The sequence below is a fragment of the Pleurodeles waltl genome, chromosome 2_1 (genome assembly GCF_031143425.1).
Source record: "Pleurodeles waltl isolate 20211129_DDA chromosome 2_1, aPleWal1.hap1.20221129, whole genome shotgun sequence".
Taxonomy (NCBI): domain Eukaryota; kingdom Metazoa; phylum Chordata; class Amphibia; order Caudata; family Salamandridae; genus Pleurodeles; species Pleurodeles waltl.
In genome coordinates, this window is record NC_090438.1 from 710,427,177 (window position 1) to 710,452,255 (window position 25,079).

General features: G+C 41.1%; 1 protein-coding gene across 2 annotated transcripts in view; it reads left to right on the plus strand.

The window, feature by feature from the left end:
- The window catches only part of LOC138267873 (enoyl-CoA hydratase EchA19-like), a 281,482-nt gene extending 258,332 nt beyond the window's left edge, over positions 1-23,150 (plus strand). For both annotated transcript variants that reach the window (XM_069217102.1, XM_069217111.1), the window contains one exon: positions 22,816-23,150. In XM_069217102.1, the coding sequence (XP_069073203.1) occupies positions 22,816-23,036 (221 nt within the window). In that variant the 3' untranslated portion in view covers positions 23,037-23,150. The remainder of the gene's footprint in view (positions 1-22,815) is intronic.
- The last annotated feature ends 1,929 nt before the right edge of the window (positions 23,151-25,079 follow it).

The window sequence follows — 25,079 nt, forward strand, 5'->3', positions numbered from 1 at the left end:
CCATTGCGCCAAAAGTTCTCCATTATTTTAAGATTCTTCAAAAGGCCTGGCCAATATAGTTTCTTCCTTCTTTTCAATATGCTGTAGTGGGATTTTAACCTGGTTGTTATTTTTATGATGAGAGCTCTGCTTGAGATCCTTCACAGTTGTTCCTTAAGGCTTTTGAATATTAAGGCCCTCATTACAACCCTGGCGGTCAGTGATAAAGCGCCGGTAATACCGCCAAAAAGCCGGCAGTAAAAAAATTGAATTATGACCACGGCGGAAACCGCCAATACAGACAGCCACTTTAACACACTGACTGCCATAGCAGTAGCAACAAGCACTGCGGCGGGAACCGCCAACAGCCAGGCGGAAGACAAGGTTCGGCCCACTGTATTACAAGAGACCTATCCGCCACCTTTTCCGGGGCGGTACCAACGACAACAAAAGCATGGCGGAAGCAGATCTCAGAAGTCAAAGGACTCACCTTTGGACACTCAGGGAACAACCACACCGCCATGGAGCCCGAACTGCAGATCTTCCCCATGCTGGTCTACCTCCTCCTGCACCAGGAATACCAACGCCGGTGACGACGACCACGGTGAGTACTGCCGCCTAGCACACAGGGGAGGGGGGAGGAAAAAGAGAGTGACACACACACGCCACACGCAACACCCCGCCCCCAACACTATACACACAACCAGATGCAGTAATAAAACATATTGACCCCATAACCCTCAGGAATAATGCAAGGACTACAGGAATTGATGAAAGTGAGTGTAATAAGATAAAAATCCAGAAAAACGTCCTCAAAATTCAAAACAGTATTTACATATATACAAATGGAGGGACACTGCCCAGTCCATAATGTCCGTGGGCCACAGGGCCACATCACATAGGCCAAGGCTCCATCTTACTCCTGCATTAACACTGAGAGAACACTGCTGGGGCATCAGGTCGAAAACACACAGGCACCTCAGGGGGACAGGGAATGTGGGGGCACCTCAACTGGAAGATGGTACAACACCCCTTGTCCTTGAGGGGGCAACATGCCCTGTGCAATGTCCTGGGGAGTGCAAGGCCACAGTCTCTCAAGTGGCTGCTGGGAGTGATGGACTCCTGCTTCCCGCTGGTTAAGGTCAGCCTTCCTATGGATGACAGCCCTTTTTTCAAGTCACTGTTTGTAAAGTACTTTTTGTCATGCCCCAGTGGGACCGTAATCTAGTCCTAATTTGTTTAATTTGCTCTCCAAGTCATTTCAGAGCTGTCCCTTTTGGCTCTTTACTATCAAGACTGTTCCTCATAGCCATCACCTCAGCATGGCGTGTGCGTGAGCTTCAGGCTGTTTGTGTCACTCCACCATACACTTCATTCATCCCATATAAAGTGCTTCAATGGACACGGGCATCCCTCTTGCCAATATTTGTGATGCCGTTCCACTACGGTCAAACCATCACTCTTCCAGTGTTCCATGCTGTTCTCACTCATCTAAAGAGGAGGAGAGACTTCATTGCTTGGATGCCAAGAGAGCACCTAGCTCCTCCATAGATTCTACCTAATAAGACCAGATAGACAAGCAGATCTTAATGGGGGTCTCTGGAGCGAAAAGGGACAAAGCAGTGCAGAAGAGAATCATTCCTCTGGGCTTGCTGTGCACTAAGATCTGCTATGCATTAGTCAAAATGCAGCCTCCGGAAGAACTGCATGGCTCATTCTTCCAGTTCCAAAGCTGATACAACTACTTTGGCATGCAGAGTTCCTGTCCTAGACATGTGCCATGAGGGTGACCCGCTATACGTTCACAAAGCATTATTTTCTGGACAGTCAGATTTGCCTGGAGGGGCATTTTGCCCACTCGGTGCTTTTTGGTGTGAGTCCATTCAAAGACCCGCCTCAAAATAGGTATCGCTTTGGTATCTAATTAAAAGGTGAGGAGTTTTCAGCTAGAAGTCTCTTTCAGGAAAAAAAAGCTACTTACCTTCAGTAACGCTCTTTATGGAAGAGATTCTGTCAAGCCACAGATTCCTCACCAACCCTGCTGTCTTCCTCATTCTTTGATTGGACAGTCTAGGAATCTGCATGCTGTCTACCAATTTGCTTTTGGGAATCTGCCTCTGGGAGCGCAGACAGCCTTAAAAGTAACTGATGTCAGAGTGAGGAACTGGCCCCTATGTAGCCCTGCATGTCACTTCTGGTGCACAACGGCATTCAGTATGGGACCACAAGGTGCACGTACCGGCACACAGGAGTAGTGACGCATAGTTACCAGATCGAGTCTGGCGCCTGTGGAATATTCAAACAGTGAGGATTCTGTGGCTTGATAGAGAGCAGAAAGTGCATTACTGAAGATAAGTAACTTTACTTATATGTTAATTGATGTGAGGCCAATTCGCAAAGGAATGTAGTAGTATGTGTGATGGTGCTACAAGAGTACTACTTCACCTACAGTGGCGTCTACTTCTCAGTGGTGTGGTGGGGAGGGGGTATACAAAAAATAAAATAGAATTAAAAAAATCACTCACCTTTTACAGTGGGACAGACAGTTCCATCTCTCCTTCGTCCTCTTCTCTTCCCCAACTACCAGAAGCACACGGACTTCCAGACATCCCTCCAGTCATGATGCTGCTGTCACTAGCATGACAGCAGGGTCATGATTGGTCTGAGCGGTCTGCTTTGGCACTCATACAGGGAGTTGGACCTTGTGCACTTTCTCCTCCCAGCTGTTCAATACAGCCGGGTAGAGAAATGCTAACTGCGCATGACTGTTTGACCGGCCATTTACAGACTGCCAAATGGTCATGCACACTTGTGGTGCACTCACCACTACTCCTCCATCCCTCCTCCTCCAGCCGAGCCTCGCCCCGCCCTAACCTGGCTCCCCAAGGAAAAATAAAATGATAATGATGTTTTGTAATTATCATTATATTTTTCCTTTTTCTTCACTTCAAAAAGTAGTGGGGTGGCTCTCCTCTGCTTTAGAGGAGGAGCGGCCGCTGCTTTACTCATAAAGACCTTAATAACTAGACCTACAGGCTTTGTCAGTTCTTGCTCAAAAATTCCGTGAAGATGCTGGCACTTCCAGATTTATTTTTGATGCCATTTAAACATTTAGACACAAAGCTGTAGATTATCCTACATGTAAATTTGTTCTGAATTTGTGTTTAATCTTTCCGTGCGAAATACTTCTGCCCTGCACCTCCCTGGTTCCATATTCGTGTGAGGAAGGCAAGAAGCTTGTGGCTGTCCTTGGCGTGAGGCTTTTCATCTGTTGATTTTAACTTAGACCTTTTTTCTATGGAGTTTCCTTTCAATAACAAGGGGGCCACCTCTTAACTAACACATTTCTACAGTTAACCATTAGAAATTGAGAGAAAATTCTCCGCATTCTAAGCGTAAATCAGTTATGTGTAATCTAAATATTTCCTGTTGAAGGAAGTTTGTAAGTGGTAGATTATAACCTTAAGTCGTATGAACACGGAAGTATGCTTCAAAGTGCCACAATAACGTTTCAGCTTCTGTGCCTGCTGTGGTTGTTTGCAGTTTGACTGAGTAGTTAGTATAACTTTTCTTGAAGTTCAGTTGCAAATGCATGACTTTAGGCCCTGAAGTTATCAAGCAGACACAATGGTGACATGTTTTGCTTAATCATGTTTGTAGATTTCTTTGTGTCTAAAACTTGTATTTCGTATTATTGATTTGTTGGGGATTTTGTGTATTGACAGCATACCGGCATTTAGGGGGTTATTACAACTTTGGGGGATGTGTTTGTTGCACTTGGTGTGTCATTGGTTCTTACAGGTTAGAAGACATGCTAAGGCTCTCAATTATGCAAAGCAGGGCACAAACAAGGGCATTAAAACGTTTGGGGTTTTGCACCATTTTTTCCTGTATGAATTTATTCTAACATATATTTCGAAATCTGAGGTTGCAGTGGGTTAGAGGAGATAAGCTGATGCTTGTACCCCTTAGCTTGTAGGTGGTACATAGGATTTTTAACATATATTGCTGATCTACCGGGAACCAGTGGACAGTTTTTAAAACGAGCGTTATGTGTCCAGAATTTTTCAAGAATTTGGCAACTTAAGTTTTCACTCTTTCAAGTTTTAATTTTTCTTTTGTTACGGGTCCATGTAAATATTGCTGCAGTTGTCTAGTCAGAACAGTACTCATGATTTGCTGAATACTATGGGGGTAAAACGTACCCCAATATTTAGGACACCCTAATAATGACACCCAACATTTTACCTCATACAGTTCTCCCATAGAAAGAAATTGGAAAAAAGCACCTTCCCTTCGGTTTGGAAGAGTGGTTAATATATAATAATTGGGTCCACTCAATAATTGAGTTATAGATCAAAGGAAAGTTAGAAGTTTAATTACAAAAATCTCAGAAAAAAGTGGTGCGGATTAAATGCCATGAAGGCCTCAAAATTGCAGAGTTATACAGATTAGTTGAAATCAGAAATATTATAACTCCCAATGAGCAGCACAATCAGAATGAATCGAGCAGCATTCCTGAAAGTATAGAAAATCTCGTACAAATCTGGCTCACCCCAGAATCAAGAGGTTCTGAATTCTTCTTGCATTACAGATCAGTAAAACAACAGAATCACTATGCAATGAAGGAAAATATCAACTCTTAGGCAAACCAGAGTATGACATCTCACTACCTTAATGCATAAGCACTATCATATTTGAAGAAAAACACTCAGCATCTTCCATGCCACTGACATCCGCAGATGCTCGAACAGAATATCTACACAGCAAAACAACAGCTGAAGTACCTTGGAACTGCAACAGTTTAGGAAAACACAACGTTTATCGAAAGCTGAGGAAATAAACCATTACATCAGCTTGTATTCACTCTGCAGGGTTTGTGGGGTAAAAAGATGCGCAGGGGAACTTGATGGGAGTGGCAAGAGTCGGTGTGAATGACAGAAACCGCATCCATTGTATCCAAAATAATTGTTTGCTCATAAATACTGCATCAATACAATATGCTAATAAACACATCCCTATACTCCCCAATACATTTGTTTCAACTGTGAACATGTTAATTCAGCATTTATGTTTTGGGTATGACATAAGTGTTATTATTCATCAATATTTTATTGCACAGAATTATACATCTAGAAAACACTTCAACAATACTTCTGTCAACGTTTTTTTTAGTTGCATAATTTTGGGTAACAATTTATGTTGAGTATTAAGGATTTTGCGATTGATTTTGTACATAAGTGCTGAATTAATAAAATTGCAGTTTAACTTTGATATGCCCTATAGAAGTGTGTTTATAAATGTAATTTAGTTGTGCCACATTTTCACAAAGTCTCTATTTCAGCTCAAATTGATTCAGTTCTGATGTTGTTCATCTCACTCATGCCCCCCCCCATCTTGTCCTCCTGTGGATCATCTCTCCTCACAGCCTCCACAGAGCAATACACACTGTAATGTAACTGTTTATTTTTCTTCGAGTGCTGTACTGTAATGAACTTCTTAGCTTTCTTGATGTTCCAAGTACCCAAGGCACCTTCTGGTGTAGTTTCCGCTGCTGGGGCCTGTCCGAATTTACTGATGTATGGACTGTTGTCTATGATGTTTCATAATGTTGTGCAGATCTCCAGACAGCAACAGCATAGAAGCTGCTTATTGTTTACTTAGACGTGGATTAGTGTTATATACTTTAATTTGACTTGTCACATGTTTGATTTGCTTAAAATGGGTTATCTCTAATCATGTCATGTTGAAACTGTAGTCTTTTTTCAGTGTGTAAGTAAGACTTATGTACCTCAGGTTTGGGGTGAGCAAGGTGACTTTCCTTTTCTACCAGAGACTGTCCAATTTATTATGGATATTTTAGAAGATGTCCCTTTTCTAATGGGGATGATGTCTGGTTCTCTTATGATTTTGGTGTTCATTTGGGATGAGAATATTTCTGATTTCTGACTATGTACTTTGCAGCTAAGCCTTTATGGCATATAACATTTATTATGTACCGCTGTATTTTTAAGATTTTGTAATAAATCCCTTTAACTTTTCCCTGATCTAGAACTCAGTTATTGAGTGGTCCCAGTTACTTATTTGACTACTCTGCTAAACTATTGTTGAGTCAGAAATTGGAGAGGGTGCCCATTTGTCTTAGATCAACTTCAAAGTGGAACCACAAGGGGTAATTTTGGGGTGATCTAAATTTCAGGGTGTCTTGGAATTTGGGGTTCTGCTTCCATACTACTGACTATTTGATTGGTGAAAGGGTAAAGATTTACTGAACGTTCAAGTTGGAAGTTTTTGTTCTTGACAATATAGTTTATCTGAAGAGTGAAAGAAAGATCCAAGTCAAACAGAACCAGTGTATCCTCTGCTCTCAGATTTGAAAGCCATTTTAAAGATACAATGTTTGTGATCATGTTTCCCAGTTAATACGAACCCTCTAATGGGCTCCATAAAGCATGGGAGGTTGTGCTCCTTCACACAGAAGTAAATTCATGCTAAGGTCTTGGCTGTGTCAGTGACGCTTCAAAATCCAGTTTCTTGCCACATGCAGATCTGATTGTCACAGGCAACCATCTGAAATAGAGCTAGTATAGTGCCCTCACTTGTCTAATAGCCAGATCTGAACAGAATCCGCAACAAGAAGCCCATATGATTTTATCGCAAGATTCTCTGTTCTAAACAAAGTGTTGCCAATCTTGATCTGCTAATTCAAGTCAAAAGGTGTTGATAAGATCTTCTCCATTTCTGATCCTGCCGGTGTCATCTAGTTCTCGCAGCAGTAAGCGAAGAATGCATGGTCTGCTGTATAATAGGCTATGATATATTGAGTTTTCTGTGTATTGGGTGTTCTTTATCTTGTGATGCAAGAAGTTCCTTTGATGCCAGCTACATTTCCCTGCCCTGACAATTATAAATGTCAGTTGTTAAAGATGCTTGCGGTGGGCTTCCACAACATTTTTAGACTGTCTTGTAATCTCATCTCCACAAACGTGCTGAATAATGAGAGACTGGTGCCTCATGTTAGTCTACCATATGAGACTTGTTGGCATACGATGCCGTGTGTCATACAGCAGTATATGAACTATCAACCAATATTTATCTCTAGTTCCCTGCTTCAAACAACACGCAGTCTTAATACAATCAAAATACATCTTGTTTCCAAAGTCTCCTGTGATGTGATTATCCATGGTTTGGGTATTGCTCTTTATATCAGGGAAAGCCCTCTTATTTTGGTCACTTGTTGCAGAGTAGTAGTGCTCTTACTTCACCATAAATGATGTGTGAATCAGAAACTGCCATACATTCTGATTATTCATCATGAGTTAAGAGCATGTTGCAAAAGACAAGCAAAATGAAAAAAAAAAAAACTACGAGGAAATTTAGATTAATCTGGATTCTTAATATCTCTGTAAAACCCGGAGGGTGTATCAAACAGAGTATAGGAGGGTAGGAAGGAGAATGGAACAATAGTGAGTTACACCAGCGGAAGGAGAGTTGGGGTTTGGGATTCATTGCAAATCAGTTCAATTCTCCTTATCTGAAGTAAGGCGCTACCTTTTGTATCCACATACTGGCTCGCGCCCGGAGACTTGAACTCACTGTCATGTCTACCCTCTCCTAGCTCTTCAAAAACAAAAGTGTTTGACTTGGCAAGATAAAATACATCTTTGAGTCTAATGGCAATAAAATCTAAGGTTGTTTACAGACTATTCTGTAAACAAATGAGGAAGGCGTGTTGTAGATTTTTCTAAATGGTTACGTTCCCTGACTTATGCGTGCACTGAGCCAATGTCTTTGAGAAGTAAAACAGCATTATTTCTTTGAAAAGATATAGTTAGAGAATATTTGTCATCCTGAATCATTCTGTTACTTAAGGATGATAACGTTCCATGAAAGTGTAATGAAGTTTATTACCTAATCATAAATGTCTAAGGAATAGCATTATTTTTATTGTCTGAGGAATAGCATGTTTTATTTGCATGCATGCTGCGATATGCACAATTTCTGTAGAGAGTATTGTTTGGCTTCTTTAACACCGATGGATGATGTGAGGAGAAGTTGTGACAGTAGTTTTGTAATGAGGACCTAGAAGATTTTTGAGAGTGTATTTAGGGGAGATGGCTGCAATTAAGGATCCTGGTGGGAAGGCAGGCTTCCATTTTTCGGGTTAATAACAGCAAGTTTGTCTAGTTATTGTAATCTTTTTTTAAAGGGAGCTATTGTACTGGTATCAGCTCAGGAAGACTGCCTCAAGCCAGTGCTTAATCTGAGCTGGTGGTTGCTAGTGCCCTGCACCGGCACTTAGGGCCAGATGTAGGAAAGGATTTGCGCCTCGCAAATGGCGAAAAACGCCGTTTGCGAGGCGCAAAAGCCTCTCCGCGATGCAGAAATGCATTTTGCGAGTCGGATCCGACTCGCAAAATGCATTTCCGACTCGCAAATAGGAAGGGGTGTTCCCTTCCTATTTGCGACTCGCAATGCTATGCAATTTCAATGAAATCTCAGTTACCATCCACTTGAAGTGGATGGTAACCCAGTCGCAAACGGGAAGGGGATCCCTTTGTGAATGGAAACAAAAATATTTTTTCAGAGTAGGCAGGGACCACTGCCTGCTCTGAAAAAAAAAACGAAACTAAAGGTTTCGGTATTTTTTTCCAAGTGCAGCTCGTTTTCCTTTAAGGAAAACGGGCTGCAGATGGAAAAAAAACAACTGCTTTATTAAAAAGCAGTCACGGACATGGTGGTCTGCTGTCTCCAGCAGGCCACCATCCCCGTGAGTGCCCAGACTCGTAATGGGGTCTCAAACTGCGACCCACCTCATTAATATTAATGAGGTGGGTCTTTGCGACCCCATTGCGAGTTGCAGAAGGTGTCTGAGACGCACAGACTCGCAAATTGCAAGTCGCAATTTTGAACCTACCTACATCTGGCCCTTAATTCTCACCACCAGCACTTATGACAGTCCCCCACATTGTGGCGCTGTTTGTCTAATTTTGAGATGAGCAAAACAACAAAGCATTTAATAATACAATATATATTAAACATGTATAATAACTGCCACCCAGGCAATTCTTAGAGCTGTGGGTGGGCTGCAGTAGTCTGAACTCTCCCACTTATAGGAGTGTGATGATTAGTACTTGTGTTGGTACTCGCAGTGCCGGCAGGGGTTAATGGTGGTGGAAACTACAGGGGTCTCCTGGGAAGGGGCCTGGAACATACTTTCTGTATTATCAATGAACTTTTATGGATAACAAAGACAAGGGAGTCTTTAAAAGAAGAAATGCGCCTCAGCCCCAAGTCTTCCTGTATATGCGGGTTTGAAGCATGTTTCATTAAATCACAGCATTTGCGACAATACACGTCCTATTTACTTGCACAACCGTAAATTAGAGAACTAGAGTTGGATATCATGTTCAGGTGTTTATTCTGTGTCCCTATAAAACAAAAATAGTTTATTTCACCTAATTTCAGTATAGGAACGTAACCTGTTTCTCAGTCCAATCGATAATATTCGAATCGTTATCGTGCAGTATTTAGCAGGCTTGTTAATGCTGGAGCAAGGCATTTTTTATATTAGAGAGAAGAAGGCTTCACTCTAACAAATATTATCCAAAGCCTGGGTTTGTTAACACAAAAAAAATAAACAAAATAGTTTTTCTGGTGCTTGGCACTGTACTTATATTGTTACCCAGTATGTCTGCTTGATCTAATTTCGGCCAGTCACTTTGTTCTTGCATCGCCATCGAAATGGCCTAACCATCTACAATGACTCCCTCAATTTCGAATCCTGGAAAAAAGATACATTTTTAGGAAACAAAAAACAATAAATTAGTGTACAGATTCTAAAATGAGACGATTAAAAATTACCAGAAAATTATCTATTTATATTAAAAAATAAGAACAAAGTAATCACGTTAGTCTTTATTTGTATGAGTATTTTATGCGACTAAAGACGGAGAGTGTTAATGAGAAGGTGCTGATGAACTACCTGAAAAATTGGTTAACGTACTCAAATTGATTATTGTTGTTAAAAACAGTAATGTTTGATCTAGTGGGGTCGTTGTAGAAAAAGGAGGTTTGGATGGAGGGGGAACAGCTGAAGGTGTCCTATAGTAACTTGAGATGGAGAAGGCTGTAACTCGGGGCCAGGCGTACAAAGCTTTTTTGTGTTCTCAAATGGCCTGATTCGCCGAATCAGGCTGTTTGTGAACGCCCAAAGGCATTTTCGTATACACCAAGCAGGTTACCAAATCACAATTTGGGATTGTGAATCAGTATTTGGAAGGGGTGTGTTTAGGGCACCCCTTGCTAACACCGATTCACATTGATATTTATGAATGACATTCCCATTTTACCACCAACTTCAAATTGGTGGCAACCTATTCGCAAATGAGACGGGGTCCCCAAGGGACCCTTTCCCCTTTGAGAATGGTTGAAAAAATATTTTTTTAGAGCAGGCAATGGTCACTTTTCTTTTAAGATTCATCCCATTTTCTTTTAAGGAAAACGGGATGCATTTAAAAAAATAAAAAAGATTGCTTTATTCAAAAGCAATCACAGACATGGTGGTCTGCTGACAACAGCACACCACCATCCGTTGATTTTTGCAATTACCAATGAGCCGCAAACTGAGACGTACTTCAGTAGGTCTATTTGCAACCCACTAGGGATCTCAAAAAATGTGAAACACACATTAGTACATGAGTATTTGCGATTACCAAATAACATATCATACAGTTTGCTATTTAGTACTCGCAAACACTAATGTTAGTACATCTGGCCCTAGTTTTGGAGGTCTGTTATTCAACACAAAATAAGAATTTGGCTAATTTGGATAAATGTGATAATGAATGAATGGTTGTATGGATGTGTAAGTGACTGCATGGATGCTGAACTTGCAAATAAATTATGTCACAAATCTACAACAACAAAAAGTGAAAAGAGGTGGTTTACTCTACACTGAGCGCTTTAATAGTTATAACACAAATGTTATAAACGTTTTGATAATTTTGATTGGCATGTGTGAAGTGCGGGTAAATGTTATTGTAAGGAAGTAACTCTTTTCACACTAGGAAGAAACAGTTTCTTTGAAAAATGATTACTGACCCTAAAAAATACATTGGAACAAACCTCAGTTCCTTATTTGATGGTCAAGGTTCAGAATTCCCCTCACATTAATGATCAGGATCCCAGTTTCAGCCAAGATGATTATTTTCCCTTCAAAATTTCTCTGAGGGATAACAGCAGATATTTAGAAGATGGCATCCCTGATCCTCAAAACCACTAATAAGCAAGGGCAAACCTGCCAGCTCACATGGTGCCATCGTGTGTCACACAATTTTAGCTTCCTTCATACGCTCTCCCAGATTATTTTCCCTTAATCATTTCTTTGAGGTATAACAGCTGACATTTAGAGCATGGTCTCCCTGAACCTCAAAACTGCTAATAAGCAAGAGCAAACCTGCTAACTCACATGGTGCCACCTTGTGCCACACAATTATGGCGCCCCTCACACGGTCTCCCAGTGAGTAGTCAAAATCACACAGTGGCAGCAAAGATGAGCTGGGAACTACTACAAAGAATTGCTTTCCAGCCTATCTTTAGAGGCTGCGAGCAGCTGCCGCTGTCCATTAAGGATATCATTGATAGCCTCTGCGACCCTTTGGTTTTTTTCAAGGGAGGGAGTGGTGGGCTTAGTGGAAGGCAGAGTGCCTGTTAGCATTTGGCATGAGGCCCTGCCCCTTCCAAGGCCCCACTCCCTCCTCACATGGAGAAATTTGTTTACAAGTTGCTAGGTCTGAGGATGAGAGCAGTGCATTAAATGCGGAACTGTCAGGTACTGAGTACTTTTACTCTTTTATTTTGAGAATGAGAGTACCTGCAGGAGTGCAAAACTTTTAATTGGGAAGTACCAATACTTCTCAAAAGGAAATAGGCAATCTAGTATAGGGTACCTGCACTTCTATTTTTCCATTTCACACACTGGACAAGACAACATCAATCTGTACTTCTTCCATTATTTCAACAGTGTCTCATAATTGGTGTGTGGTGTATATAATGTCTGCAATTCAAGCTTCAAGAACAAACTCCAGAAAATTAGCAGCGTGGCAGATCATACAATTGTGTAAATTAGAACTTAGAACTAAGATGAATAGCTTCACAAATGGTGACAGCTCTTGACAACAAGCTGTTCATATCCCACGATAATGACCACAAATGTGATCATTAATGGTATGTTATTGAGCCTTGTTTATGTACTCAGTTGCAATTTGTTTTGTTTCATTGTATATGGCTTTGAACTTGATGTTTTTATGGCAGATTTTTTGTGATTTCTTAGGAAATTCTTTGTATATCAAACACCATACACAACAATATAATTATTAGATACAGAAATATGTTTTCTCCTGTTAAAGATAGGAATTGGACTGTGAAACATTTTTTCCTGCCCGCTATATATTTTTTTTTTTTTAGCAGTAGCTACTATTGTAGCATTAACAATTTCGAGGCGCTAACCCACTGTTAAATTGTTGTTTTTTTATTGATATTTGACCCAATCTCTAGATTATACCTCTCTCACCGCTGTCCATGTGTATACTGATACGACAAGCCAATTTAGCCCCCACATCCTCTCTCCACCGAGTTAGGGTATAGATATCTGTTCACGTTCATTGTTTATGTCCTGTTCTTTTTCCTCACTGAAATGATTGTAGCCATTAACTTGAAGGCCAGTTGCTCTAGTTGATGAATACCTCTTGCCCCTTAATAGAGGCACTACCTCACCACTTCACCTCCCTCTGCTGAGCTGACAGGAGAGATGGCAAAGATAATTCCCTGTAGACTTTTCAACCGAGGCCAGCTGGGAGGAATGGCCTTCTGAGATCCCACCCTCATCTATATAGTTAGATCCCATTTATTAAGACCATGGATAAGTCATTGGATGGGCTGGAGATCAGAACTAATTGTGGGATCCCATTTTCTTACAAACATACAGGGGGTCATTCTGACCCTGGCGGTAAAAACCGCCAGGGTCAACGACCGCGGGAGCACCGCCAACAGGCTGGCGGTGGGTCAGAAACGGAAAACCGGCGGTGTACCGCCGGTTTTCCGCTGCCCTGGGGAATCCTCCATGGCGGCGCAGCTTGCTGCGCCGCCATGGGGATTCCGACCCCATTACCGCCATCCTGTTCCTGGCGGTCGTGGCCGCCAGGAACAGGATGGCGGTAAGGGGTGTCGTGGGGCCCCTGGGGGCCCCTGCAGTGCCCATGTCAATGCCATGGGCACTGCAGGGGCCCCCGTAACAGGGCCCCACCATGATTTTCAGTGTCTGCCACGCAGACACTGAAAATCGCGACGGGTGCAACTGCACCCGTCGCACCCCTTCCACTCCGCCGGCTCCATTTGGAGCCGGCATCCTCATGGAAGGGTGTTTCCCGCTGGGCTGGCGGGCGGCCTTCTGGCGGTCGCCCGCCAGCCCAGCGGGAAACCCAGAATACCCGCGGCGGTCTTTTGACCGCGCAGCGGTATTCTGGCGGTCCCAGCCAAGCCGGCGGCTTCCGCCGCCGGCCGGGGTCAGAATGACCCCCACAGTTTTGTGGTGCATTAAAGTATTTTGGAAGTTCTGACTCCATTCTGCAACAGATCTGGACACGTATCAAGTCTAATATTACTGTGGTGCAAGAGAACAACTGTCCAAACAAGAACATTTGTGGTCAGCAGACTTCACTATGTTGTGCGACCAGCCATTTGTCCAGCTCACCAAATGCGAACACTTGCAGGAAGCGTGTGATATGGGTTATCTGGGGGTAGGGGAGGGGTTCATACTAAGACACAGACGTCCTCAGGGTGATAACCTATGCTACCCTGCAGTGTATGTCAAGAGAAGGGCCCCCTTGTAGACCTTAGACAGCCTATGGCAGTTATTGTTAAGGGTTGGACAGAACACTATCAGAAGGATCATTTTGCCCACCAGATGCTTACCTGCCGGCGAATATGAACATTGCTGTACTTTTTGAAAGGTCCTACTTCTGCCAATTGAGTTTTACTGTTCTGATGCCCAAGATGTAGCGCTATGGCCTATTTGTAGGCAGCAACATTGGCCCCATATCTTGCAGAGACCTAGCGCAGGATTGAAGCAATGTGACAAAACAGCGGAAACCTCATTGTTTTGCTGTATACTATTAATTACAGATTTCTCACCTTTAGAATATTATCAAGAACTGCGCTAGATCTGGAGGATTTCAGCAGTAATGCTCCTGTGCACTAGGTAAAGGAAACAGAACAGTGGTTAATGCCTAGTATTCACACATCTGTACAAGAAATAATAACTGATTAGTAAGTCCAAAATCCCTAGAGTTCTTGTCGGTGCTGAACCTGGTAGTAATACCCAACCACCAAGGGTATTCAGTGAACTGATCAAAAAGATTTTTGAACTGTGCTGGAAAGTATTTTGGAAAGAGGTACCAGGGCACTCCAGAAAGCAGTCCGAATAATATATTCCAAAGTGAGAAAAGAGTCCAAAGTTCAATCAAAGTTGTTTTCCAAAATGGTTAGGCTTTAATTCCTTGTGTTACTAAAAAATTCCACTAACAGTCGTGAGTGTACATATTCCACAAACAGCCAACACATGTTTTGCCCAAGGGACTTTTTCAAGGCTGCAAAATAGAATTCAAACATTGCATGTAGTGGTGCATAAAAGAACATAGTTATAAAGAGTTGTAGATACACTCAAAGAGAGAAAATAGGCAGTCTGTTGAAGACTATAAGAGAGAGAGTAATAGTGGGAAGAATAATGAAACTAGTAACCAGGGGCAGGTGGAAATATATCATAGGCGATTCCGTCAGAACAAGACAGAGTATCATATATAATGGAAAAAGGAGAGATTATAAAGAAGTGACCTGGATGTATAGATTGGAGAAATGATTAGGGACCCCGTAATTGGTGAGCAAGTAGACAATAAAGAGATGCTCAAGAAGGAGATTGCCTGTATTTACAACCGATCGAAGTAAGAGCACAAACTTTAATAAGAAAACCAAAACAATTGTGTGAGATTATATGAAAAGTTAGTGAGACCAAAAGTTGTGCATAAAGTGTATCAAAAGGAAATGTGAAGAACAACGACGTCTACTGTGATTTATTGAAATAGGAGGTATAACTACCGAAAACGTGCAAGTATAGGAATTCATATGGTAAATGCTGCGAAATCATGTGATCCACGGGTATCCTATAGTAGTCCTAAATAGGTGTTCAAATTTGCTGTAATGCAGTGACCGCAGGAAAGGTTGTATATGGAGTCATATATCTTGATTAAGTTATGCGGAGACAGGCCATGATAAGCCCATCAAACTAAAAGAATTAAAAGATTGAAAAAAATATATATATAAATATATAAATTGTTAGTTGGATATGACCAAGATAAAAAAAAACGAGTATCACGTACAGGAGAGGACGAACACTACGCGACCACCTCTGTCACAGCTTTCTACCACCTATAAACAACGACACGTGGTTACCTAAACCACCACATGGTTCATACAAATGTGGCCAGTGCAACATTTGTTGTTACATTAAGGACAAATTGTTCTGTTTCCAGTATAATACACACGTCACATACAAGATTGACCATTTCATCAACTGTAACACGAACTTTGTTGTATACTGCATTGTTTGCATTTGTGGTCTTATATATGTGGGAAGAATGATTAGGCCTATGAAAGAAAGAATACAAGAACACATCAGAGCCATTCGTTCATTCAACACCAACTACCCTTTTGCCACACACTACAACAATACTCACAGTCAAAGAGAAATCCTTGGCATCACAGTACATGGCATCAACACAATAAGCAGTCAATCTAGGGGTGACGACAGGACCGCGTCCCTTAGACGTCTTGAAAGTAGATGGATCATTTAACTTAGGGCCGTGGAAAAAGGCCTAAACATTCATAAGGACTTACATGTATTTTTATAAACCTTTAACCCAACATTTTCGCTTGTAAATCTGTATGTCTAAAAGTTTTTTTCACTTTAAAATTCTCAAATCATGTTCATTTATTTGTGCGCATATGTGCACCGTTTGTAATCTTACTGATGTCTGTGATTGTTGTTATTGTATTTTTACTTCAGCTCCTCTGGTCCTCTCCAGTTCCCTTTTTTACTTGCAAAAAATATGTTTACTATAAATTACAACCAGCTGATTACATTATGTTTACTTATCCATCTCTGCTTTTTCCCTTTTTTTCATATACATGTATCATTATCCTTTTCTTCTTATTTTCATTTTTTCCATAAATCTCATGCTTTATAACCCATTTTCCTCACATCTTCCTGCATATTATACCTCTATACCCTTACTAATAGCTCTTTCTGCTATATCAATTGACCATTCAAATATGGCCCCCGCTGTCCGATTTGGCACTTGGTAATCTTCCTCTCAGCTTGGTCCTTCTTTTATTTTGATTGGGAGTTACATATTAAGATGTCGGCTATCAATTACACAAACATACTTTGCCGAAACGCCAGAGCACGTCTCATCGTTACTATGATATGGGTAAGCCCCGTCTTTTTGATATTACCTCGTGTCCCTTTCCTCATGTCTACTTTTTAGCCTCCCAAAAAATTCTTTATATACACAATTTTCTTTTTCGTTTTCACGCACCCGACCTTATTGATTTTTCTGTTACCGGTTGTAGTCACAAGCCATCCCTTCGGCTTTCAAGTTTTAATGTCCGAGCGATGACTGCCGGCTTCGTTGTTCCAGGCAGTTTAGTTAAGCGTATGGCTTCTTTTCCCTCTTTTTACACGTCCTTCGTGTATCAGGGAATACAAAACTTTATCTCATTTACATCGTTTTGGTTGCCCGATATTAGAGTAAGACTTATGTATGTCCTCCTCCACCCTTAAACTGGCACGTTTTTTGGATTTCTTAGCTTTTCCTTGTGTCCTTATTTTATAACTACGGCTATCTGCATATATTATTAAGTTAAAATGTTCATAGCTCTAGTACTAAAGCAATTTCTATTGTCCTCGACCCCATAGTGTCACTATGACCCCGCTTTTCCTCAGTCCACTGCTCACTGTTATTTACAAATATTTTTTTCTAGCTTAGTCATATCCAACTAACAATTTATATATTTATATTATTTTTTTTTTCAATCTTTTAATTCTTTTAGTTTGATGGGCTTATCATGGCCTGTCTCCGCATAACTTGATCAAGATATATGACTTCAGATACCACCTTTCCTGGGGTCACTGCATTATAACAAATTTGAACACCTATTTAGGACTACTACAGGATACCCTTGGATCACCTGATTTCGCAGCATTTAACATATGAATTCCTATACTTGCACGTTTTCGGTACGTTATACCTCCTATTTCAATGAATCACAGTAGACGTTGTTGTTCTTCACATTTCCTTTTGATACACTTTATGCACAACTTTTGGTCTCACTAACTTCTCATATAATCTCACACAATTGGTTTGGTTTTCTTATTAAGGTTCGTGCTCTTACTTCGATCGGTTGTAAACACAGGCAATCTCCTTCTTGAGCACCTCTTTATTGTCTACTTGTTCACCAATTATGGGGTCCCTAATCATTTCTCCAATCTATACATCCAGGTCACTTCTTTATAATCTCTCCTTTTTCTATTATACATGATACTCTGTCTTGTTCTGACAGAATCGCCTATGATATATTTCCCCCTGCCCCTGGTTACCAGTTTCATTATTCTTCCCACTATTACTCTCTTTCTTATAGTCTTCAACAGACTGCCTATTTTCTCTCTTTGAGTGTATCTCCAACTCTTTATAACTATGTTCTTTTATGCACCACTACATGCAATGTTTGATTTCTATTTTGCAGCCTTGAAAAAGTCCCTTGGACGAAACACGTGTTGGCTGTTTGTGGAATATGTACACTCACGACTGTTTGTGGAATTTTTAGTAACACAAGGAATTAAAGCCTAACCATTTTGGAAAACAACTTTGATTGAACTTTGGACTCTTTTCTCACTTTGGAATATATTATTTGGACTGCTTTCTGGAGTGCCCTGGTACCTCTTTCCAAAATATGCTCCTGTGCACTGACTGGTGGAATCGTGGGATTTCACGCTAGATACCACCCTGGAAGTAATGGAGAAGAGCTGCATGAAAACGCCAAACCTCTGCATGCTGCTATTTCCTTGCCTTCAAGTGTGGATCTTGAATTCCTTTCCCCACTTCTCTGTTGTACCAATGAGTTCCATAACCTTTCAGGAAGTGTGCTAGGGAATTATATCCCCTCCAAAAGAAACAGTCTTCAAGTTGTGCCAAAACTCCAGGAAGCAGATTTCAGCCACGGATCCACACAAGGTGTATCTTTAGTGCCTGGGCGCTGTTTACTGGCTGTCATCCCAATGTGAACTGAACCTGGGAAAGGAAACTCTATGTGGCCAAAGTTGAGAAGAGGTTGCAGTCGAAGTACAAGATCTTAGTCCCAGTCGCAGGACTACCCTTGAACGATCTTCTTTCTACTCAAAGTATATGAGTAAGTCAAAGTCCAAGCACAAACATAGATACAGGAAATGGGACTAGACACTAGCCTGCCACTCTACCTTGATAGAGAAGATGAGAGGACATTAAGATAAATCTTACACTCCTTTAAAATTCCCAGTGTCAGGGCCAGTTCCTCAGCTGGTCCCAGCATGCCCGAGTTTCCTGGGCTGTTGATAACCCCAAAGGAGATAGCGGCTTTCATGAGGGCCATGTGCATATCTTTTAATGAGACCTCGGCTTCCTCAGATTCACCTTTTTGCCCCATGAAGCTTCAGATGCCTCCAGTCAGATTACTGTGGCAGGTCCTCCCCTATACCGTCTGTCATTTTGGAATCCATTACCAGGCACATAGCGACACCAGTACAGGCTTCCACACAGGGTTCAAATTCCATGCTGGTTCACCTTCACCGGCATCAGTGGAAGACCCAATGCTAAAGCTCATATTTGTCTCTGAATTAAAATCAGATATCAGTCGATGTCACCCTACGATTTCATGAAACCACAACCGGTTATTATGCAGCCTGACTCCAAACAAGTGGGCCTCTACTGCAAAGGCTCCATTCTTTTTGGGTTTGACCTTGATCCTGTTCTTGAATCACATAGGGTTCTCTAGGACACTGATGATGAGGAGGAGATGATCGTTTACCCCCACCTACTATACTGATGATACAATAGCCTTGGATTTTGAAAATGCTAGAAATGCTAGTATGCTAACTACTTCCCCTGAGATGGAGCATGACTCATCATTTGGGCAACCAAAAGGAGATTGTGCTTTGTTTCTGGTGGCAGTCCAGAGGGCAGATGAGGTGCTAGATCTGCATTTACCCTCTAATGAGATAAAAAATCATCAGACCATTGCTGCCATTTAATGATGCCATCACTAATGCCCTAATGGTGATATGGTCTAAGCCTTGTTCTTGTCTGTCTGCCAGTTGGTCAATAGACTGGTGACATAGGCCTTCGTTGAGTAATCCAGAATTCCTACTTAAGAAGCACCCTACACTAGAGAGCCTGATAGTGCAGGATCATCCCAGTTCCTGCACGCCAACTCCTTTAGATAGGGAATCCAGAAGAATGAACACTTTTGGCATGAGAATATTCCCATCCGCAAGTCCAACTTTTGGATCCATAATTGCGGTTTGTCTGCTTGTACACTCATGCTGTTTGGGACATGACCAGTAAGATCTTGCCAGCAGTCATGGAGTATCTTAGAGCTGTTCTGACTAAGGCATTTCATGATGGACAGAATGCAGTAAATTATGTCATTCGTGCAGGCCTGGATACTACAGATTGACTTGGTAGAGCTGTTAGCAGCATTGTGAATCAAAGGCATGCATGGATGAGGTCAACTAAATTTTCAGGCTATGTGCCAGAATGGCTAAATGATATGCCATTTGATTGGTTCATCCTCAATGAGGAAAAAGTGGACTCTGCATTAGAGAGAATCCCTACAGTTCCCTCTTTCTGTAGAATTGGGTGTTAAGGAACTGGATGGTTTTCCTTCTTAAGGGTGTGATGCCCTTTCAGGTTGGCCAGTCGATCACCTTACATACATACTTTGCTCTGCCTCCTCCCTAGAAACAGGAGGAGAGGCTTCATTGCCTTCAACCAAAGAGGGCTTTAGAGTTTTTACAATGACTGGACGAAGGTTCACTGGTTCAATCATTTGCTCTTTGTCAGGTTCTCAGATGTGAAGAAGAGCACAGTGTTGCAAAAGAGGACCCTGTCAAAATGGATAGTCCTCTGCATTAAGATCTTCAACACAATGGCCAAAAAGCAGCTTAAGGGGGCATGAGAATCCATTCCACTGAGGTCCTAACTGCTAGCACAGTAATTGCACGAAGTTTGCCTGTTCTAGACATCTTCCAAACTGTGACATAGGTACCAGTGCTTACGTTCACAAAGCACTGTCCCCTTGACAGCCAGGTCCAGTGAGAAGGTCACTTGGCTTACTCCTGCAGGGCATTAGGGTCTGAGTCCACTCCTCCAACTTTGGGAGGTCCATTTTTTGGCATCTGTTGGAAAGGTGAGTAATCTGCAATTAGAGGTATGCATCAGAAGAACAAGTAATTTACCTTTGTTAATGCTCTTTCTGATGGATACGATATCTAAATGCATATTCCTCACTGCCCTTCCATCTCCCCATTCTGTGCAGTGGTCTTTTTAACATCTAAAAAGATTCCATGTTTAACAGCAGTACAGTGTTGCCAAGAGTTGTTCTACAGTCCACACCTGGGGGTGAAGAAAGAAAAAAAAACAAGAAACTGACATCTGTGCGCATGGGTTCCCCTCGTCACTTCCAGGGCAGTATGGAACCGGTGCGGAGACGCATAACGCCACCTGTTGGTGCATAGGAACATTTGATGTTGAAATTCTCCAGATACCTGTCTGGCTCCAGACGATATTTGTTAGTGCGTCTGGTCCTTAATAAGTAAACTTACAAAGAGACGTGCATAGGTCGATGAACCTTTTAATTCGCATGAAGTATCCTAGCTAGGGAATGGTAGGTACTCTAATGATCAATACACAACTCAATAAACATTATTCATCATCAGCTATGAATCAAAGGAACACAGCACCCCATGGCCCACCAGTCATGAATAACCACAACTTGTTAAACGTTTTAGTGCTTTTATTTCCCTATTTGTTACAATACTAAGTCATAAGATTAATTAGTAAAATTCAATAGGAAGATCAAAGGTAACAAGTTTTCCCTATTCATAGAGTTCAGCAAAACAGTCCGTCAATCAAATTGTCTCTAAGTCAGTTGTCACAGAAGGGAAACCTCATCTAGTCCAGATTAGCATAGCATGTGTGACTTTATGCAAAACAATTTAGAACAAGAATTTTGAAAAACCATCTAGCTAAGAAAACGAATTAGACAGGGCAGTTGGTACCTAGAAAAGGCATAAAGTTATATTCAGTCACATTATCATATCTACCTATCCTCGGTATGGATCAGCAACAGAGTCAGTCTTCGTCTTCAGGTCATCAGTCGGTCCGCATCACATCAGACTCACGAAAGTATGAGCCCAATGATTGAATCGCGAGTTGCCTTAGCAATATCTAACATCTGGCATCTGACATCTCTCTCCATCTGTCTGTCTCCTCCTCTGTCAGGTTGTTATATTGAAGTTACCCAGACTATCCCCCAATTTCCAATTGGTCAATTACTCTCCAGTTATGACTCTACCCAATAGTTATTTTATTCCAAATCTATGAATTCTAATATTGCACAGTTCTCATGTTGTTGATTGGTCCACTTTACGATGTCCGGCTCGTCAGGTATCGAAAATGTTGCATCATCTTCTCCAGTCAGTGCCTTCATTGTTCAAGTCCTGGGAAAGTACACTCAGTGCGCTTTACACTCTAAATGGCTACAATTCTAGTTTTATCATCTCCTGTCCATTATTTCACATAGAGGTTTCAGCTAAGCAAATTTTATTAAACAATGAACAGTTCAGGGTTAGTTCAGCTTGTCAGCATTTTCCATTAAATGCGAAGAAATGCAGATTCTGCATGAGGCATGACAAAACTAGGCCAAGACATTAACTAAGTTAAGGTCTACCATCATTGCAAACATAGGTTATATCTCTCAATATGACACATTACTACATTATTTTATAAGTTTTTCTATATTTCATGTATGCTAGTCATTTTATTAGTACATTCATGAATCTTGGTGGACAATCTCCGAGGTCACAATTTCAAACGTGCACATTCATTTTCTATGTTAACCATTTTCAAATAGATTTATTATTTGATCATATAAACACTCATTAATAATTTTTATTTAAATCATTTTGCGTTAACATATTCTAAAGGTGAGAAATCTGCTGATAGAGCATCCACAGAAAGAGCATCAACATAGGTAAGTAACTTGTTCAACTCATCTACTTTCATCAGATAGCTGGGCCACTCCATACAGAATTACATATTTGATTGGTTGGCATAGTTAAATATTCTATATACATTTGCTTGTGTGTTTAATATTATCCAGTTTTTCAAACATACCATAGCATTGTGGAAAGCCGGCACATATGCTACTTCGTTCTGGGAAAAAACCTGTAAAGATATCGTATTATTACAAGAAATACCTGATAAAACTGGAAGAGCAGTCCATTAAAGTGCACATAAAGAATCTACTGGAATTGTTAACATGACTCTATTTTTATGGGCATTCCTATCGTCTGAGCTCTCACTTTAGTAATCAATAATATTACTATTTAAACACTGTGAATAGCAGTAGCCTCAGCCATTTTAGTGTCAGTACCTGATTATGCTCTTGTATTATCTTTCGTTTCAGCCCTAAAGTGTGCCATTGAATTGGCAGAAGAAATATCTGCGTTTCCTCAGGCATGCATGCGCGCGGATCGGGCTTCAGCCTACCACAGCACATTCGACGCCACCTCCTTCTATGAGGCAATGCAGTTTGAAACGGATAATTCAATGCATGCACTTGTGGAATCAGTCCAGGGAGCCCGGAGGTTCCACTCAGGCGAAGGGAGAGGAGGGGCAAAGTTATAAGATAAACAGTGTTAAAGTGCGTCCATTTTACTGTGGCATGGAGTTATGTTGTATAATGTGGTATGATCTGGGTATTAATAAATGGTGACTAATATTGCACATCTATTAAGGCAATGAATTGAAAGAGTGCTTCCTTATAGTTCTACCTTTATCTTGATACACATTCTGGAGATTTCCTTCAGAACTGCAGTGCTTGGATCTCAAACCCATGCTGCAGGGACTCAGTTCAGTGTACATGCTGAGTTAGAGAAGCCCAATGGACCACAGTCATAAAACTATCCCACCAAGCTATTATTTGTGCTTGCAGTGTTTTCAGGTTACTTATCAGCAGTCCTGTTAAACATGTTCAGGGACACAGTGGTAGGCAAAACAATGTGTTAGTCTTGCAGACAACACACTCAAACATTGTACTAAGATACTGGGACGTCTAGTTCTAAAGGTGTATTTTAAAAGTCTTGATCTTGTGCAAATGAAATGAATGGAACCAACACAGAAAGCTAATACGATTGCAGTTAAAATTGTTATTATTAATGATAAAAATAAAAACATTTCAAGTGTGTATGCAAGTTAGATAACATCCTATACTCTACTGCTAATTCTAAATTGTGCACTAATTTAGTAGGCTAAAACATTAGGTAGCATCCCAGCCTGTCCAGCATTTGGAATCAATCGCACAACATACCTTTTGAAACAGCAAGTCTGCCTGTTTGTTTTCAGAGTTCTGCCACAGAAAGACTGGCATGTGCTTCATTCAAGGACAGAAGTCCCAGCATGGCTGCTCCCAGCTCCTGCAGATGAGTCTCCTGATTTATCTCCCCGATTGAGAGCGGATTCTGGATTTGGAGTCAGAAAATCGACATGGCTTCTGACTGTAATCTCTAGTGTGAAAACCTCTCATAATCAATGGTCGTAAACCGGGCTTTTTATTGCGATTTGACCACTCATTTGCTGTAATATTGTCAAAACAAATCAGAGTTTGAGACATTCCTATCTCTTTAGTCTAAACTATCACAGCCTAGCATATGTAAGCGTGACTCCACATCTATACATTTAAGAACACAGCCATAGTAGCCTTGAGCACTCATGATGACGTGCTTAAGCATGTGCTTAATCAGGTGAGATGCCCACCTACAATGAAGAGTTCCATTGTGAAAATAAAAATAGAAACAAGAAATGTCTGCCCTCACTGGAAGCATGCATGTTTATCAGCAGTTTGCATGGATGAGGAACCTCATACTTTGTAATACAGAAACTATTTTAGTGTTTACAACAGTCTCTTTTATGTAGTTGCTACAGAGGTTTATATGCATGCTAGTGGCAGGCATTGGTGACTAATCATTGTACAGAGACTGAATTGGCAGAAGCTAACGTTGACCCATATGTGTTGGACGAAGAATTTGCTTTCATACGTCCCATTGTACAGGCTACTGCACTTTTATCATCTGCTGTTCTCTTGGATTAGCTATCAGTTTTAACCTAACATTCCATAACTTCAGTTGCACATGTGACATTTTACTAGTAACTTGGCTTTCCTTCTCTTTTGTCAGTATCCCCATGTTCCATTTTTAATCACATTTCTTTAAATTTGCCTTATATAGTGGAGACATATTTATATGTGTAGATAACATTTCCATTCAAGGACAAATGTGGTTCTGTACTAGTAAAAAAAAAACTTTAGTTAGCATCACTTTGCAGGACCAAATATATTCCTTTGTCTTGGATATCGCTACATCTACATTCTAACACAGCTATACTCTTTAGTTGATGTGTTCTAAGCCATTGTGCATTTTACCTTAACAAATCATCTGTTTTGCATCAAAATCAGCTGCTCCAGCCATCTCCCCCCCTTCCCCACCTGCTGTTTATCTACAATGTTTAAAAGCCTGTTCTGGTTGGGATTCCATACAGTTCAAGAGTCCTCGCCCCATTTTCCTCTTCATTGTGGGTTCTCTCTTCTTTCACCATCAACTTCAAGCAGTCTCTATTGCTGCATCATCAGTGCCATACAGCTCGCTATGTCTGTCCTGAGTGAGATATCAGCTA